The sequence below is a fragment of the Alosa pseudoharengus genome, unplaced genomic scaffold (genome assembly GCF_046254945.1).
Source record: "Alosa pseudoharengus isolate Yale_2024_CS ecotype anadromous, Long Island Sound unplaced genomic scaffold, YU_APseudo_1.1 YU_APseudo_1.1_scf_17, whole genome shotgun sequence".
NCBI lineage: Eukaryota > Metazoa > Chordata > Actinopteri > Clupeiformes > Clupeidae > Alosa > Alosa pseudoharengus.
The window spans coordinates 9,961,689-9,979,579 of NW_027468640.1; the positions used below are offsets into that span (position 1 = coordinate 9,961,689).

A 17,891-nucleotide genomic window follows, 5' to 3' on the forward strand; every position below is an offset into this window, starting at 1 on the left:
AAAGCCAAAGGCGAAGATGTTTTTTAAACTATGTCAGAGCTTGTGTGTTAACTGAATGTACTACCTGATTCTTTTAGTAAGTGCGACACATTTGTACTAGTACATTATTTTGTCAGGAGATTACAGGAAAAAAAACATTTATATGGATATTTATATGAGGGGGAATATAATGTAAATACTTTGCACAATATAAGAAAAAAGTATTTGTTAATTTATTACTTGGTTAACTGATGTTTTAAATGTTTAAGTTTACAGTTGAAAAGTTATAAGTGCTTTACAGAACTGCATTTACGCCAGATTGTGTTAACGTTTTCTTGGAAGGTTCCTGTGTTGTTAAAATCAGATATGAGTGTATCTGGTTCTATTTTGAACATAGATTAGTATAGATGTAGCCACAACTGAATATTCCATGCTGTGAGGACACACTTGCCATCTCTGGTATGTTAGTGTGGACTCTTGTGAACTTTGCACAATAAAGTTAGCTCAGAGACCCGGTTTCCCCAGCACTGTGGTAACCTGACCTCACGCAGAATGATGATGACAATCATCAAATATTATTCAAGCCCGCGCATCAGAACATCCCCAGGGTGCATCAGTTGAAATATAAGACAGTGCCAGAGCGCAAGAGGTTCAGTTGATATAGTCGTTTCAGGCACACAACCAACTACTTGCGCCACAACTCATGGCATTTCCCGTTTGTTCGGCTAGGAAGTGTGTGACATCAGGCGGCGACATCTGCAAGTGCAAATACATATAAATCCTCAATATCCTCAGTCCTCAAACTCTTTTGGTCTTTTCCCCCCCTTTAATATTACTACAACATAAACATAATCTCATACGTGAAACATAAGCCATGTATCTGAGGCGAGTTTATGATTCATAGCCTGCATGTGACTTTTCTTCTCCTCCTAAAACATTTTCCTTTGTAATTTGATAGGCGACCGTAATTCGTGTAATAAAAACTCAGTCGTCGGAGTCGCTCTTGCACTCCGTGCAATTAAAACGGAGACAGCACACAGCCTAAAGTGCCACATCACACACACACACACACACACACTCACACACACTGAATAGATGGCCATGAAGGCGGTTGTTTTTCTAAGTGCGGTGATTGCATCTATCTGGTGTGCTCCTCCACGACGATGCGAACCTGAAGAGGAAATTTTGGGTAAAGTATCCAATACTTCAAACCCAACTGTCTTAGACTAGACAGTCTAAGCATGTTTTAACAAACGGCAACGGGGGGAGAGTGTCAGGTAGGCTATTACTTGAGAAATAAGCATGTCAATACATTGTTAGCTTTTATCAGCACGTAGAACAGTCATATGCTTAATTATTCCCTTGGATAAAATATTTCTGTCTAAGAGACAAGCACGAAAGAAAGAAACATGCCTTATTTGGCCCTACCAAAACAATGGCTAATAGTTTTATCAAATTTAAGTTAGGTATAGGCCTATATAAAAAAAGTGACATGGGAGGAATATCTGTTTGAGAAATGTAATGATGAGAGGGTAACGTAATGTGTCCACAGTAGTACTACATGGCTGTAGTAAGAAACTCCACACTCGTTTGCCATCTAGAGGCATCCCGAAGTAACAGATGCGATCCGTTTGTTTCGCAGGATGGTGCAAGACTCCAGTGGAACCTCCTAAACGTAAGTTCTCGCGATTATCAGACTTGCTGCAGCCTAACTACATGGATTGATGTTTTCTCGCAGACCAACAGAATTATTCGATACAAAGCGTACTTATATTGCCCCTTACGTGTAATAGATATGATGCTGTTCTTGAACCTTCCTCACTGTGGTTTTAGTGAAAGTTTGTTACAAGAACAGTCGACATACCAAAGGGAAGAAAGGCAGGTAAAAATGAAGACATTATTGGTGGATTTATTTTATAACAGCCCCCAGTGACTATTAACAATTTCTCCAACCAGTCCTAAGCAGGCATGTTGTCAGGAATGCCAGCCGTTTGCTCAAACAAAGGCCCTCTGTGTTCTGACAGCAGTGGGTGAGTAAGTAGCATAGGACAGAACAGAGGAAACATCCACAGGCATAGCAGGTGAGGTGCCTCAGGGAACACACAGAAACTGCAGTTTCTCTGAAGTACTAGGCAATTAAATAGTATTTTCATATCCAAAATATTGCAGTCCTGCAGTAAAGTGTAGTACTACTGTACGCAGAGCAATACAGCTTTTCATGTCCAAAAATGGCATTTCCTGCACATGAAACTGCAAACAATTCCTCCAAAACTGTAGTCAGAACACTGCAGTTTTGACACTTGAAGTAGTTCAGCTATTTTTTGTAATAGCCCCCCTCCCTCTCTGTCTCTGTCAGAGATACATGCTCATGATCGATGAGGTTGTAAAATATTCATGTGTTAATTCCAGTCAGGGCAAAGATGATATATTTATCTGAAGGAATAGCACAGTGCCCCCTGGGGTTAGCCTTCATCATCACGGGTAGGAGAAACATGTTTCACAAAAGAAAGAGAGGAGCCTGCACACCTTGATAGGTCATACTGCACGTGCAGATAAACAACCACAACACAATAATACAGTGTCATAGGAGCCTGCAGACCTTGATAGATTGTACTGCAGGGGCAGCTATTTCACAAAAAACAACTTGTTTTTAACTAACTAGTAGACTAGTAGACTAACTAACTAGTAGACAGTGATCTGGCAGGTTCTTCAATTTTCCTTACGATGTGATTTGTAGCCATCAAGTCCACAACTTTGCTGTTTTTCTCCTTAGTAAAGCAAAACACTGCTTCCAACCCATAGCCTGTAAATAATATGGACAAAGCACTTGTTCCAACCTCAGTCCGACTGACTGAGACATTAGTTCATTAATAAATGACCATTATTACACACCGTGAATGAAGCAGTTTTATGCTCTCCTCTCCCCTCTCCTAAGGAGAAACATGTGCCCTACTAAAAGACTAGACTGTAGCCCAACAATAGCTCTTCAGGTAGGGTTAGGTTAGCCTGGGTGTTCCCATGCTGCCTTGCACGCGATTTGATTCACGCTGCTAAGGCAGCCTGGAGACCATGGAGCAAATTTTCGCCTGAGATAGGGGACCAATCACAGAACAAGGGGGAAAGCAAGACGATGATGAGCTATGCACAGACGCATTTGATAGACATCCGTTGCACCCAATAAACGGATCTGGGCATTTTTTTCAAATACGAGAAAATTAACGTTTGGTTCCCAGACCACGTCTCATTGAGAAGTGGTGGCGCTAGCCAGGCTAGGGTGAGGCGCAAACAGCAAAGTTGTGGACTTGAGGGCTACGAAGCATATCGTAAAGAACCTGCCAGGTCACTGTCTACTAGTTATGTACAACGTTAGGCATGTGCATTGCCATTGGTATAATGTATGATCTAATTGGTTTTAGGCCTGAGCCTAACTGTATTCCTCTGTGTGTATGTGTGTGTGTGTGTGTGTGTTTGACTGTGTGTATGTGTATCCTTCCCATGCACACACACACACATACATGCAGCCAAATGCACAGACATAGTACAGGGCTATTGTGATGACATGCCCTACACACACACCATCTACCCCACCCTGGTGGAGCACCGTAACCGCGACGACGTGGAGCAGAGCGTGGAGTACCTCCTGCTGAGCGTCGTCCACTCGCTGCTGAACGGCGAGTGTACGCCGGATGTGCGTCTGCTGGGCTGCTCGGTGCTGACGCCGCGCTGCGAGGCCGGACGCGCGGTCCGCCCGTGCCGGCGCGTGTGTGAGGTCGTGCGGCGCCGCTGCGTCCACGCGTTCGACACCATCGGCATGGCCTGGCCATACTTCCTGGACTGCGACCGCTTTTTTGTCAGCAAGGAGGAAGGATGCTACGACCCCCTGGAGGGCCTGAGAGGTGAGAGGGGGAAGGTCAGAGATCAATGTGTGTGTGTGTGTGTGTGTGTGTGTGTGCGAGTGTGTGTGTATTTGTGTGTGTGTGTGTGTGTGTGTGCGCGTGTGTACATGTGTACAGTGAAGATGCTCCAGAAATATAGATTTTATCCTTTGGTGTGTGTGTGTATGATTGTATGTGTGTGTGTTTGTGTGTATGTGTGTGTTGGGGGTGTGGACTCCTGGGAGTTGTATCAACCATACTGTGGGTTAGACAGAGTTAAGGTATTTCAGAAATGATTTCCCTCGTGTGTGTGTGTGTGTGTGTGAGTGTGTGTGTGTGACACAAATAGAATTCAATTCTGTGGGAAACACTGAATATGTATTATGCTACAGAAGCCATGATATAATACATATGGCAATAACATTTGTTGGTTCGGAATAATAACCAGGTCCTACTCCATACTCCAACAGCTGTTCTCCATAATTCTACAAAACAGTGCTGGCAAAGTCATAAGGACCACACAACTTAAAAACACTTACAGTTCAGACCCACAGAGATCTTAAAAGTAAAATTTAATAGTTATGTTTCTCATCTCAGGCTGACTAACTTTAACTTTCAAATTTAACATGACTTTAACTTTTCTGTTTTCTCTGATGCTTTTTCTTGTGTTGTTGCTGTATCGATACAGCAGCCTCTATATCGATACATATATCAGTAAGGAGTACTATAGGAGAATATATTGCAATTATGAAGCTGTTGAGAAGTTTTGAGGGCCCCCATGGGAAGTCCCCTTAAAGATCAGAGGTGAAAGGTCAGAGGTCACTGGTCGAAGTGATCAATGTTGGTGGACACCTGGGAGCTTGTCAGCCACAATGTGTAGCAAGGGGTTAGATGAGGACATTGCAGCTCAGTGTCTTTGAACTGGTGTGTGTGTGTGTGTGTGTGTGTGTACAGTATGTGTGTGTGTGTGTGTGTGTGTGTGTGTGTGTGTGTGTGCGCACGTGCATGCGTTCGTGAGTGTGTGTGTATGTGCGTGCGTGTGTGTGTGTGTGTGTGTGTAGTATGTCTGGTTATTAATGCATTAGTCAATGGCAGCAGCTCAGTAGCTGCTAAAAGTTTTGATTTAATTCCCCAGCCCCTCCCTGCATTAAGATGGGGGTGCAGAAAGCTGATCTCAGATCACCCTTTAAGTGGGACTCCTCACAGACAGTCTTTGTACACACACACACACACACACACACACACACACACACATACACACACTCGCAAACACACACACACACAGGCACACACAGGCAGTCAGTCTGTGAGGTAGTTTTACAGCAGACCATTTCTCTGTAAACTCGGTAGACACCTCGTTAACCACTTCAGCGCAATAAAATGAAATTCAGCCACAGAGGCCACTACGGGCTCCTGCAGTTTTATTTCTCTCGCCGCTTTATGGTCAAACACACACAGACATGCATGCACACTCATACACACATACTCACGTATACATATGCACACACTGTTTCACACAAGCACACACACACGCACACACACACACACACACACACACACACACACACACACACACACACACACACACACACACACACACACACACACACACACACACACACACACATACACACACACACACACACACACACACACATACACAACACACACACACTTACACACACACACACACACACACACACACACACACACACACACACACAGACACACACACACACACACACACACACACACACACACACACACACACACACACCCACACACACACACACAGACACACACACACACCATATCACATACACAGACACACATCTTGTACACTGTAAATGCTAACAGTGTAGCTTGTTAATATGGATTTCTGGTTACTGCGGAAAGGAACCCGTGTCTCCAAGTCAACCCAAAAACACAAACACATGTCCTGTCCACACGGCTATGTTGGTAATTGCTTCCAAGCTTTCTCTTGCTTGTGTGACTGTGTACGGAGAAAGAGAGAGAGAGAGAGAGAGAGAGAGAGACAGTAGGACTGTTTGAAAACAAGTTTATGGCAACAAGTGTGTTTCCCTGTTTATATTTTTTTCTCTTTGATGTTTTGTTTTTGACCGGGACAGCTTTGCTGTGCGTGTTTGTAGACATCCGGAGCACGCACGCACGCACACACACACACACACACACACACACACACACACACACACACACACACACACACTGGTATTTCCAAGGCTAAACAACATATCACCGAATTCTTACCCTTTGAAACAACAGCCCACTCTGCCAAAATGTATTTAACTTTGTTATGTTATACTGTATGTTGTAAATTAAATCATTTTGTGTTGTAATGGTGAAATCATAATAGACTCAAGAGACAGAGGATCCATTTGTTGGGTCTATTTTTAGGCTTCGCCTGTTGTTTGTATGTTAATTTGTCCAGGAGGACTGATTGAATAGATCAAAAGAGATATTCCTTCTTTCAGGATGAATGGGGATAGGATCTGAGTCATAACAACACCAGGTGGTTCGTGGGCCAGTATTGCCTCCCGAAAGGAAACACGTATGACGGCTCCAAAAAATGGCTAATATTGTTTTCAGATTACAGAGCCGAGAACGTGGCGGAAAGCATCAACTTCAAAGGGATGGTTCTGGAGCAAAATAAACCCATTTTTCCCAATTACCCCACATGTAGTCCTCTACACAAAACATAGGCAGTGTCCCAAAGTTACATCTGAAGGCCTTCAATGAAGCCATTTTTGTTTATGTCACTAATCAGTAATGGAGCTCTATTACCACAGTGTGGAGTTATGTATAATAGAAGTCAGCTATCTGGCACAAGCTTTAGCTTTCAGCCTTTTCTGAGCTATGTACCTGTAAGCCTGTTATGTATGCTACTTACACTGTGTACTGTAAGTACCGGTATTAAACCTATTTATACTGCTTTCAGAAACTTCACTAGGTGAGAGTGTGATTTGAAATGTTCTCTCTGCTCTCCTGATTATATTTTCACTCCTGAATTTGCTTTTGTTTATTTTTTGTTTGCCTTTATTCAGAGGTGAACAATAAAGAGTGACAGGAAGCTGGTGGAAGAGAGGAAACTGAGTTCCTGTAGATCTCCTGTATTCCCCTGCTGTTCTCTCTGCATCTAAGGAGACCCCTGAGATTTTAATGTGCCCTCTGTTAATGTCAAAGTTCTTGCTGAGTTCCTGTAGCTGAAGTTCCCCTGCGGTTCTCTCTGCAGCTGAGGAGACCCCTGAGATGCTGGCGGCTAGTGTGGCCCCTGAAGAGCCGGCCACCATCCTGCAGTTCGTCTACCACACGCACACACAGATGCTCAACATCCTCAAGCGCACCGCCGGCAACTGCCCGGACATCGCCCGCACCTACACCATCGGACGCAGCACCGAGGGCAAGGACCTGATGGTCATCGAGTTTTCCAGAAACCCCGGCCAGCATGAATTATGTAAGACAAAACACATATAAACACCAAACCAAACCACACCAACGCCACACGCCACGCCACTCCAAACCACCACACCAAACCACACCAAACCGCCACTCCAAACCACGCCACACCAAACCAAACCACCACACCAAACCACATCACACCACGCCACTCCAAACCACCACACCAAACCAAACCAAACCGCCACTCCAAACCACCATGCCACACCACACCAAACCAAACTGCCACACCAAACCACGCCACACCAAACCAAACCACCACACCAAACCACATCACCAAACCACCACACCACACACCACCATGCTTTACCAAACCACCACACCACACCACAACACTATACCACACCACAACATGCCACACTACACCACACCAAACCACCACAACAAACCACCACACCACATCACACCACACCACACACCACACCACCACCCCACACCAAACCACACCACGCCACACCAAAGCTTGCCCTGCTGTGAGAGAAGGGAGGGTCAATGTGTGACAAACATGTAAGATGGAACAAGACAAGAGGGTGTGTACACACACACACACTTTTAAAGTAGTGTAAGAAGAGGCAGATTGCTCTTTCATGTGATGTTTCCTCGAGATGTTTCTGCATGTGTTCATAGAGGAAGAGGGAGAGAGAGGGGCATTGGGGACTCAGACAGCTGGCTGAGCAGAATGAGGTAGTGCGTCACTTGTTCCTACTGTTCAGAGTGTGCAGCGGGCAGTGAGCTCCTGGTGGCTTGTTACGCCAAACGCAATAAAAGTTTATGAGCATCAGTAAATATTAGGACTCCGTTAGACCAGGCACACAGACTATTTCACATTTGTCCTCCAGAAACAAAAACTTAGAATTCATCGCTGTTTTAGATTGAGAGAGACAGAGAATATTTGTGTGTGTGTGTGTGTGTGTGAGTGAGTGTGTGGATGTTTGCGTCTCTACAAGAAGAGGAGTTACAGTAGAGGTGTGTTGAGTAGCTAACTAAACTAATAACTAAAATCCTTCATTACATTTTCATTTAAATGTATGTGTGTGTGTGTGTGTGTGTGTGTGTGTGTGTGAGAGAGTGAGTGAGTGTCCGATGTTTCTTCAAATGGGCACTAGAGGGCACCAAGGCTAATGTCTTCCTACTAATCTGTCAGTAAGAACATGCCTCTTGTAAAACTGATAAATCCATATAAATGGAATTGGAACTGGAACTGGAATTCACTGATGGATGGATGTCTCCATCTGAGTACTGGTTGCCTTCACACTGGGTCCGTATAACTGGACCGTACTCGAGTGCGATTACTCCCCCCTAGCCCTGACCCAGCTGGTCTCCATTCACATTACATTTTTGTGTTTATGACATAAACGGGTCCGTTTATGTCATAAACACTAGCTTCTATGTATCAATATCGCTTGGCAATGACACATAAACGGCAGTTTCTTTTCTGGGTTTGGAACAGATAGCATTCAAACTGCACCGGAGTTCTAACGAACCGAACACCAGACCCCTGTTTTCTAGCAGACTCGCGTCCACACCTGGGTCCGCACCCGGTTTCCGTAGACTGCATTCACACTATCAAAAATCACCGAACCATCGGTCCAAACAAACTCAGGTCTGGACCAAATAGTCTAGTGTGAAAGCGCCCTAAGTTTGGGTTTGTTCTCTGTCCCTTTCTCTGTGACATTTGATTTTATGGCTCAGATTTGTGTGTGTGTAGTCTTTCAATCCCTCTATCCAGGGTCTACAGTGTATGTGTTACGTGCTTCCGTCTACCTTGTTTTAGCCTGAGCTGAAATACATGGCTAACAGAAGTGTTTGTGTGTGTGTGTGTGTGTGTGTGTCTGAGTGTGTGTCTCTGTGTGTGTGTGTTTGTGTGTGTGTGTGTGTGTGTGTGTGTGTGTGTGTGTGTGTGTGTGTGTGTGTTTGTGTGTGGTTGTGTGTGTGTGTGTGTGTGTGTGTGTGTGTGTGTGTGTTTCCCCTCCCTCCCAGTGGAGCCCGAGGTGAAGTACGTGGCTAACATGCACGGTAACGAGGCTCTGGGGCGTGAGCTGCTCCTCTACCTGGCGCAGTACCTGTGTTCCGAGTATCACCTGGGTAACATCCGCGTGCAGACGCTCGTCAACACCACCCGCATCCACATGTTGGCCTCCATGAACCCTGACGGCTACGAGCTCGCCAGTGCAGAGTCGCAGACCGGCGCGGACATCGACTACGACGAGGTGAGCCACCTCGCTCACAAAAACGATATATACAGTGCACACGTACATTTTTAAATATTATTTGGGCTTTTATGCCTTTAAAGCAGCACTAAACAAGGTTTGCTATCAGGCCCCCGCTCTTGTTGAGAAGCTCAGTAATAAACAAACTTAATATGCTTCTTTTGCAACAAAGTGTGAACATAACTCCGATATAATATAATGGGAATGCACCGACAGCAGTCTGTAGAAAAGGATCTCCAAATTCCTGTGGGGAGGAGGGTGGCAGTGTTCCTACCCGAACACAGACAGTTGCTAGGTCGTTCAGTGCTGTTCGTCATGTTATGAGGTTTTGTGCCATCAAAATGATTTTGGAAACGTTATGTTAAGGTAAGAAAACGGTTAAGGTTGCCTTTCATTTAGGACAGTGAAGTGAGTGAAAGGAAACAAGAGGAAGAGAGAGATGAGGTGGAATCAGGAAATGACCAATGGTCAGACTCGAACACAGCTCCCCATGGGCAAGTGGACCCCGTAGGCACTGTAGTCAGTGCCCCCCCTATGTTTAATGTTTATGTTTATATTTATGTTTAAATCTATGTTTATGTTTATTCATATTGACCCATTCACGGTCCACGTCACAGGAAAATGCACACCCATACCAGGGTCAGAAAGCTTTCCATCCCATTGAATTGTGTGTGTGTGTGAATTGACTGAAACATCAAGAAAACATCAAGGAAACGTCAAGAATGCCTACTTGTAGCCTACTACTTTTTTGTGGGTATACACACTGGGCTTGTCAACCAAATAGGCGGTATATAAATATATGGCGGGCCAATGAATCTCTGGCCACTTGCTAACTTCGTCTACCCATTCTGTTATCAGGATCAGGCAATCAATCGCCATTAGTTAAGAAGATTAATTTATTAAGGTACGGTTCGCAACACAACGACAATGAAAGTGCATACCTTGACAGCTCAAAATGCCAGCTTATTAGCTGCTCCATTTTTCTGACCCCATGCTGCGTGCGCAGCCAACCTAGGCTCTGGATGTTTACAAACATTGAAATTACTATGCTCATGTTTATGTTTATGTTTATGTTTATGATTATGATTATGTTTATGATTATGTTTATGATTATGTTTATGTTTATGTTTATGTTTATGCTCATGTTTATGCTCTTGTTTATGTTTATGCTCATGTTTATGCTCTTGTTTATGTTTATGCTCTTGTTTATGTTTATGTTTATGATTATGTTTATGTTTATGTTTATGCTCTTGTTTATGTTTATGCTCTTGTTTATGTTTATGCTCATGTTTATGCTTATGTTCATGTTCATGTTTGATGCAAACAAATGGGTTTTAAAACACTTCCTATTGCTACTGTATACTATATACTGTACTATACACACGTGTGACCCTTGCTGTGAACAAACATCAAATGTGAACACAATGCTACTTTCTATTTCAATAATTGGGTGAAAATAAAGCAGCGTTCTGGCATGTGCCCAATCATTTGCCTACAGCTGTTATTCCGCTGGTGGGACCAGTCACCACATGCCCCTCGAAAACTCCCTTCCCCTGGACAATCCCAACGCTGGACTATTGAACTTTCTGTCACTAAATCAGGAATAACGAATTACCATAACGGATACGTAATCATCCCACCTCTTGTAACTTTCAGCTCAAGTGCTTAACACCATGTCTTATTCTCTACACCCGACTATCATATGCATTTGTCATGTATACAGACCTTACTGTCATGTACTGACCCTAGGCAGATGGGTCAGGCCCTTGAGTCGTGGATCTGCTCGAGGTTTCTTCCTATATATATCTCCAATTCTAGGGAGTTTTTCCTCGCCCCTGTTACCCATGGGCCTCTCTCTTGCTTTCCTTTTCTTCCTTTCTTTCCTTCTTTCTCTGATTGCCTACATTCTGTAAAGCGCCATGATACATGTGTTATGTTTTGGCGCTCTATAAGCACAATAAATTCCAAATTCCAGTCTGGTGCTTCTCAGGAGTGGTGTGATTTGTAACAAAGGATTCCACTGGAGCACACAGATGTTCAAAGAATATGTATTTATTTATTGAAAACTGATGTTTCAATGTGTGTTACACGTCTTCCTCAGAGTCAATGTAATTGTGAACCTGAGGTGCGTTCAAATTTGGCAAACAGTGGCGAACGTTCGTGGTGAACATGTTTTCTTTGAACAGTTAATCTTTGAACGATTTGGTGTTAACATTCCATTGTAACGTAATTGCATTGTTATCTTCATCAAGCTCACGTCCAGTTCCACTGTATGTTCACGGAGAACTACCTCCGCAGACTGTTTGCTGTTTGTTCCCAAATATTTGCCGAAAACTCCAGGCAAACGGAAAACTGTTTGCAAACGTTCACCTATGTTTGCAAATTTGAATGCACCTCTGGTGTTTCAACCCCACTGGTGGCATTAATGAATGATTGTAATGATGACAAATAGTCTGCATACACCATCAAATCAATGATGGCGTATGCCCAGAATTTGAGTGTTCAGCTTTAACCTTGGTGTTTGAATGCCACAGGATGGCAGGTATGAGGGCCTTATGACGGGTCGGGGTAACGGGCAGAACATCGACCTCAACCGCAACTTTCCGGACCTGACCTCCATTGCCTACAACCGTCGGCGTTACCGGTTCCATCGCACTGACCACATCCCCATCCCCGACGCCTACTGGTTTGGTAAGGTAGGAGTTTGGCATGGCTGCACCACAACACCACAAGAACCAGAAAACTATTTGGCCACTGTGCACTGGTCCACGTGCACTTTTGAACAGAACTGAAAAATGTAGAATAAAATGTCCACTATTCTAGGAAATGTATTGTCATATTACACACTGTGTGTGTGTGTGTGTGTGTATTGTGTGTGTGTGTGTGTGTGTATTGTGTGTGTGTGTGTGTGAGTGTGTGTGTTTGTATGTGTGTGTGTGTGTTTGTGTGTACGTGCGTGCCTGCGTGTGTAGACGGTGGCTCCTGAAACCTATGCTGTGATGAAGTGGATGCGCTCCACTCCATTTGTGCTGTCGGCCAGCCTACACGGAGGTGACCTGTTGGTGTCCTACCCCTACGACCTGTCCAAGCATCCCCAGGAGGAGAACCTCTTCTCCCCCACACCAGACGAGCAGGCAAGGAGCACACACACACACACACACACACACACACACACAGATCAATACAGACACACACTCGCTGTCCCTCACTCCTGCCCCTACGACCTGCCCAAACACCTTTCCTTTGAGTTGGTCAGTGTGGACACTAGTATCGTTATAGTTATACTTTATCTTTATCGTTATAGTTATACTTTATCTTTATCGTTATAGTTATACTTTATCTTTATCGTTATAGTTATACTTTATCTTTAGTGTAATCGTCATCGTTATTGTTATTTTTATCATTATCGTTATCCTTATCTTTATCTTTATCTTTATCTTTATCCTTATCTTTATCTTTATCTTTATCTTTATCTTTATCTTTATTGTAATCGTTCCTAGTGTGAACGACCTTTAATTCCCTTCTCGTTCCCCAGGTGTTTAAGCAGCTGGCCAGAGTGTATGCCGACTCCCACAGGACAATGACCAGCAACAACTCAGAGCGATGTGGCAGCGACTTCACCGACAAGGGCAGCATCATCAATGGAGCAGAGTGGTACAGCATCAGAGGGGGTAATGCCCAGTTTGTATACTCACAGAAGACAAACAAACAAATAAACAACAACACCCAGAGAAGGTAAACAATGTCAGCATCAGATGGGGCACCGCCCACTTTGTGTACTCACAGAAGAGAAACAAACAAATAAACAACAACACACAGAGAATGTAAACAATGTCAGCATCAGAGTACACTTTGTGTACTCACAGCAGAGAATTAAACACATAAACAAACTCACAGAGCATATAAACAATGTCCACAGATTCAGTGGGAGGATCATATTTCATATTCTTTGTTATTGTTTCATTTTGCTAACAACGATTTATAAATTTGTGACATCGGCTTCAGCTGTAGAGATGCTTTTGACTCTGATGCTCAAAGGGAAATTACAGTAGTTTGTAGAGCCAGACTGATCTAGAGGATTCCACAAGGCTGCACACTTAAGTTGTACTAGATACAATACCTTGGTTTGCATTGTTCTATTCATATTTTTCACTCTTATCTTATGGACAGGTATGGCGGACTTCAACTACCTGCACACAAACTGCTTTGAGCTGACAATTGAGTTGGGCTGTGACAAGTTCCCCCCAGAAGAACAGCTCTACACCAGCTGGCAAGACAACAAGGAAGCCCTGATCAGCTTCCTGGAAGCAGTAAGGTCATATCTGGTCTCTCCCAGAACAACCAAGGATATCATCTCAGTCCTCTTCCAGGGTTGCCCCTGCACTAAAAAGCTATCTAGCAAACAAGCCAAATTGATTAATGTTGTGTTTCAAGACAAGTTGAAAGCTGGATATATCCGTGCTGCTCCAACGTACTTCTTTGTGTAGGAGGTCAGAAAAAATGACCTCTTAGTCAGGAAGGGAACTGGAGAACTTGACTCCAGACGAGTTGTCTAGAACACAGCATAAAACTGGTTCAGTTAAAAGGCTCATAGTAGGCTAAATTAGGTTTGCTAAACATGTAGAACTATAGTCACCTTTTAAGTATAGACACCTTTTAAATTAAGCTTTAAAGTCATGATGCTTTTAACAATTTAGAACATAATGAGTAGGAAACCAAAAACACGTAAACTTAATTACCACTTTAAAAAGAATATGATATTTCCCATTGGCACAGTAATACAGCCAATGGCACATTAAAAATACCTAACATATTGATATCTTTCAATGCTTCTGTCTAAACCACTTGCATTTCAGGTGGACTGATGCCATAAATAATAAATGTGATGTAGCTGTGCACTGTAATTGATTCCCAGTTGGCTGATTGCAATCCCCTGTGTGTTCTAATTGGTAGTTTGGAACCCTCTGTTGAGTGAGTTGATTGACTCCCGTTGTGCGCTGTGATTGGTTTTTTAGTGTGATCCGTGTGTGCCTCTCAGGTTCACCGTGGCATCAAGGGGATTGTGAAGGACGGGGAGGGGAAGGGGATCAGAGGAGCCATCATCTCTGTCAAAGGCATTCGACACGACGTCACTACAGGCAAGATCACACACACGTGCCTGCCGCACAGATGGTTTTGTCCAAAGCAGCTTACCACAGACATACAAATCTTATCCATTAACAATACAATAACAATTGTGTTACCTCCTAATTACTTAGGAGTATTACATGGTAAGGACAGTTTTTATAAACTGTGACTCTGTTTTTCCGTGTGTGTTCCGTGCCTTTTTTTCGGTGAGTATGTCTTTGTGTGTGCATATGTGTGTGAGGTGTGTGTGTGTGTATGCGCTTGCACACGTGTGTATGCCATTGTGAATGTATGTGTGTGTACATTTTTTTTTTCATTTGTTTGATGTGATTTCCTGTATTCTGGTGCATTTTGGGGATGGCCAATACTAAATTAAATCAGATTCATAGCCTACATCCTGATTTGTTGATATTGAGGCAATGATTCCATGCAAAGGCTTGGGCTTCAGGGCCCCCTGACCCCTTGGGCTCCTGGGCCTGGGCCCGGTAGGCCCGTGCAGTAATCCATCCCTGTGTGTGTGTGTGTTGGTGCATGTGTATCTGTGTGTGTGTTGGTGCTTGTGTGTGTGTGTGTGTGTGTGTGTGTGTGTGTGTGTGTGTGTGTGTGTGTGTGTGCGTGCCTTCCTGTGTGTTGTTTTCCACAGCTGAGAATGGAGACTACTGGAGACTCCTGACTCCAGGGATCCACATTGTGACGGCTTCGGCGCATGGCTACACACGAGCCATGAAGAAGATTTACCTGCCCGCCCGCCTTGAGAAAGCCGGTCGTGTCGACTTCACCCTGCAGAGGGCGCCACTGGACCTAGATGATGACGACTACCACCTGCCCAGCATCCCCGCTGCATACGAGCGCTTCGACCCCTACAACCAGTTTGGCCGGTACAACGTGCGAGACGAGGCAGAGCCGGGCATCGAGAGGCAGGAGAACCCGTGGTGGTGGTCCTACTTCGCTCGGTCCACAGGCATGGCCCCCAACTGGCTGCTCAAACTGGACTAGAGCTCCCTCTGGTGGTAGCTGTCAGTCATTACAAGGCCTTTCAACTCCCATACCTTCTCATAAGCTTTTGCACTTTCACGGTTTGTCCCGTAGGGAATTTGTAACATTTCACCCAAATGAAGTCTGAATGTTTGGATGCATGGTGCTTGGTCTACATCGTCTACATCACTGCTGTAGACAGCAGGGGCAGGATGTTAGGCTGTACAAGACCAAATCACTCATAAAATCTGCTGGCACATGAAATAGTCCTCCAGGTTGTATTGTATTGAATTGTATTGATACAAACGGCATACAGTCATTCTTGCTTGTTTTTTGTAATAAAAATATTTTCACCTGTTCAATAAAGTTATTGATTGACTATATTGAAATAATACTGTTAGCAGTTCTTGTGAAATCTCCAGTGTTAAACGCCTCACTGCTTCCAAGGCATATAGCTGCACACATCAATTTTAGCAGTGTGTTTAGAATGGCTTAGTGGTTGGATCGATCTTCTATGAAGGTATTTCACCATGAAGTCATGTTTTCAAGTTCAGTTTTATCCCCAAGCTAGTCTATGCTGGAGGAGTGTCTGTAATGGTAATTGTAAAGGCCTGTGCTGCTGAACTGGGGAAGCCACTGAAGCACATCTTCAACTTGAGTCTACGTCTCGGACAAGTTCCAACACTGTGGAAGACATCATGTCTCACCCCCGTCCCTAAGAAGCCACACCCCAGTGAGCTTAATGACTACAGACCTGTCGCTCTTACATCACATGTGATGAAAACAATGGAGCGACTGGTCTTAGGTATGCTCAGACCCCAGGTACACCATGCACTAGACCCGTTACAGTTTGCATACCAGGAGAAAGTGGGCGTGGACGATGCCATCACTTATCTTCTACACAGGACACATTCTCACCTAGACAAGGGGAAAAGTGCTGTGAGAATCATGTTCTTTGATTTCTCAAGTGCTTTTAACACCAACCAACCCCAGACTGGGAGACAAGCTCTTGCAGATGGGTGTGGACGCTCACCTGGTAACCTGGATTACAGATTACCTGACCGAGCGACCACAGTTCGTCAGACTGAAGAACTGTCTCTCTGACACTGTGATCAGCAGCACCGGAGCGCCACAGGGAACTGTGCTCTCTCCAGTCCTGTTCACCCTGTACACATCTGACTTCTGCTACAACACCGAGTCATGCCACATGCAGAAGTTTTTTGACGATACTGCAATTGTGGGGTGTATCAGAGACGAGCAAGAGGAGGAGTACAGGAGCCTGGTGGAGGACTTTGTGCAATGGTGCAAACTCAATCACCTTCAACTCAACACTTCAAAGACCAAGGGGCAACCGTGGCCGGAGGGTTGCCGGTTCGAACCCCGACCAGTAGGCACGGCTGAAGTGCCCTTGAGCAAGGCACCTAACCCCTCACTGCTCCCCGAGCGCCGCTGTTGTTGCAGGCAGCTCACTGCGCCGGGATTAGTGTGTGCTTTACCTCACTGTGTGTACACTGTGTGCTGTGTGTGTTTCACTAATTCACGGATAAATGCAGAGACCAAATTTCCCATCCCGGGATCAAAAGAGTATATATACTATACTATACTATACTACTAGATGGTGGTGGATTTCCGCAGGTTTAAGCCCGCTCTGCTACCAGTCTCCATTGATGGGGTCAATGTGGAGGTTGTAAGCGCCTACAAGTATCTCTCCACCTGGACAATAAACTGGACTGGTCAGCCAACACTGACGCACTCTACAAGAAAGGGCAGAGCAGGCTGTACTTCCTGAGGAGGCTGCGGTCCTTCAATGTGTGCAGCAAGCTCCTCAGAATGTTATACCAGTCTGTTGTTGCCAGCGTCCTCTTCTATGCAGTGGTATGCTGGGGAGGAAGCACAAGGAAGAAGGATGTGGGGCGAATTGACAGGCTGGTAAGGAAAGCTGGCTCTGTAGTGGGAGCTGAGCTGGAGTGCATCACTTCAATATCTGACAAAAGGACCCTGAACAAACTGATCAACATCTTGGACAATGAATGTCATCCACTCTACAGCACTATTAAAAAGCAAAAGAGCTTGATCAGCTGGAGACTTCGCTCACTGCCATGCACAACTGAAAGGCTGAGGAAGCCATTTGTCCCCAGGGCCATTGAACTGTTCAATGCTTCACTAAAGGGAAGAGGAGAGATAGACTTCTCTGCATAGTCTGTCTGCCTCTCCACCCTCTCCATGTTTGAGTACTGACTGCCCACTACTG

The 17,891-nt window shown here is 44.6% G+C and overlaps 1 protein-coding gene across 1 annotated transcript; it reads left to right on the forward strand.

Annotated features, from left to right (window-relative positions):
* Nucleotides 1–1,042: 1,042 nt before the first annotated feature.
* LOC143127221 (carboxypeptidase Z-like) lies at nt 1,043–16,040 on the forward strand. The gene is made up of 11 exons (XM_076288565.1): nt 1,043–1,168; nt 1,622–1,654; nt 3,501–3,875; nt 7,105–7,326; nt 9,309–9,538; nt 12,073–12,234; nt 12,511–12,672; nt 13,074–13,209; nt 13,709–13,848; nt 14,577–14,676; nt 15,309–16,040. Exons 1-11 carry the CDS (start codon nt 1,075–1,077, stop codon nt 15,659–15,661), a joined length of 2,007 nt encoding a protein of 668 aa, XP_076144680.1. The 5' UTR covers nt 1,043–1,074; the 3' UTR covers nt 15,662–16,040.
* Nucleotides 16,041–17,891: the final 1,851 nt, after the last annotated feature.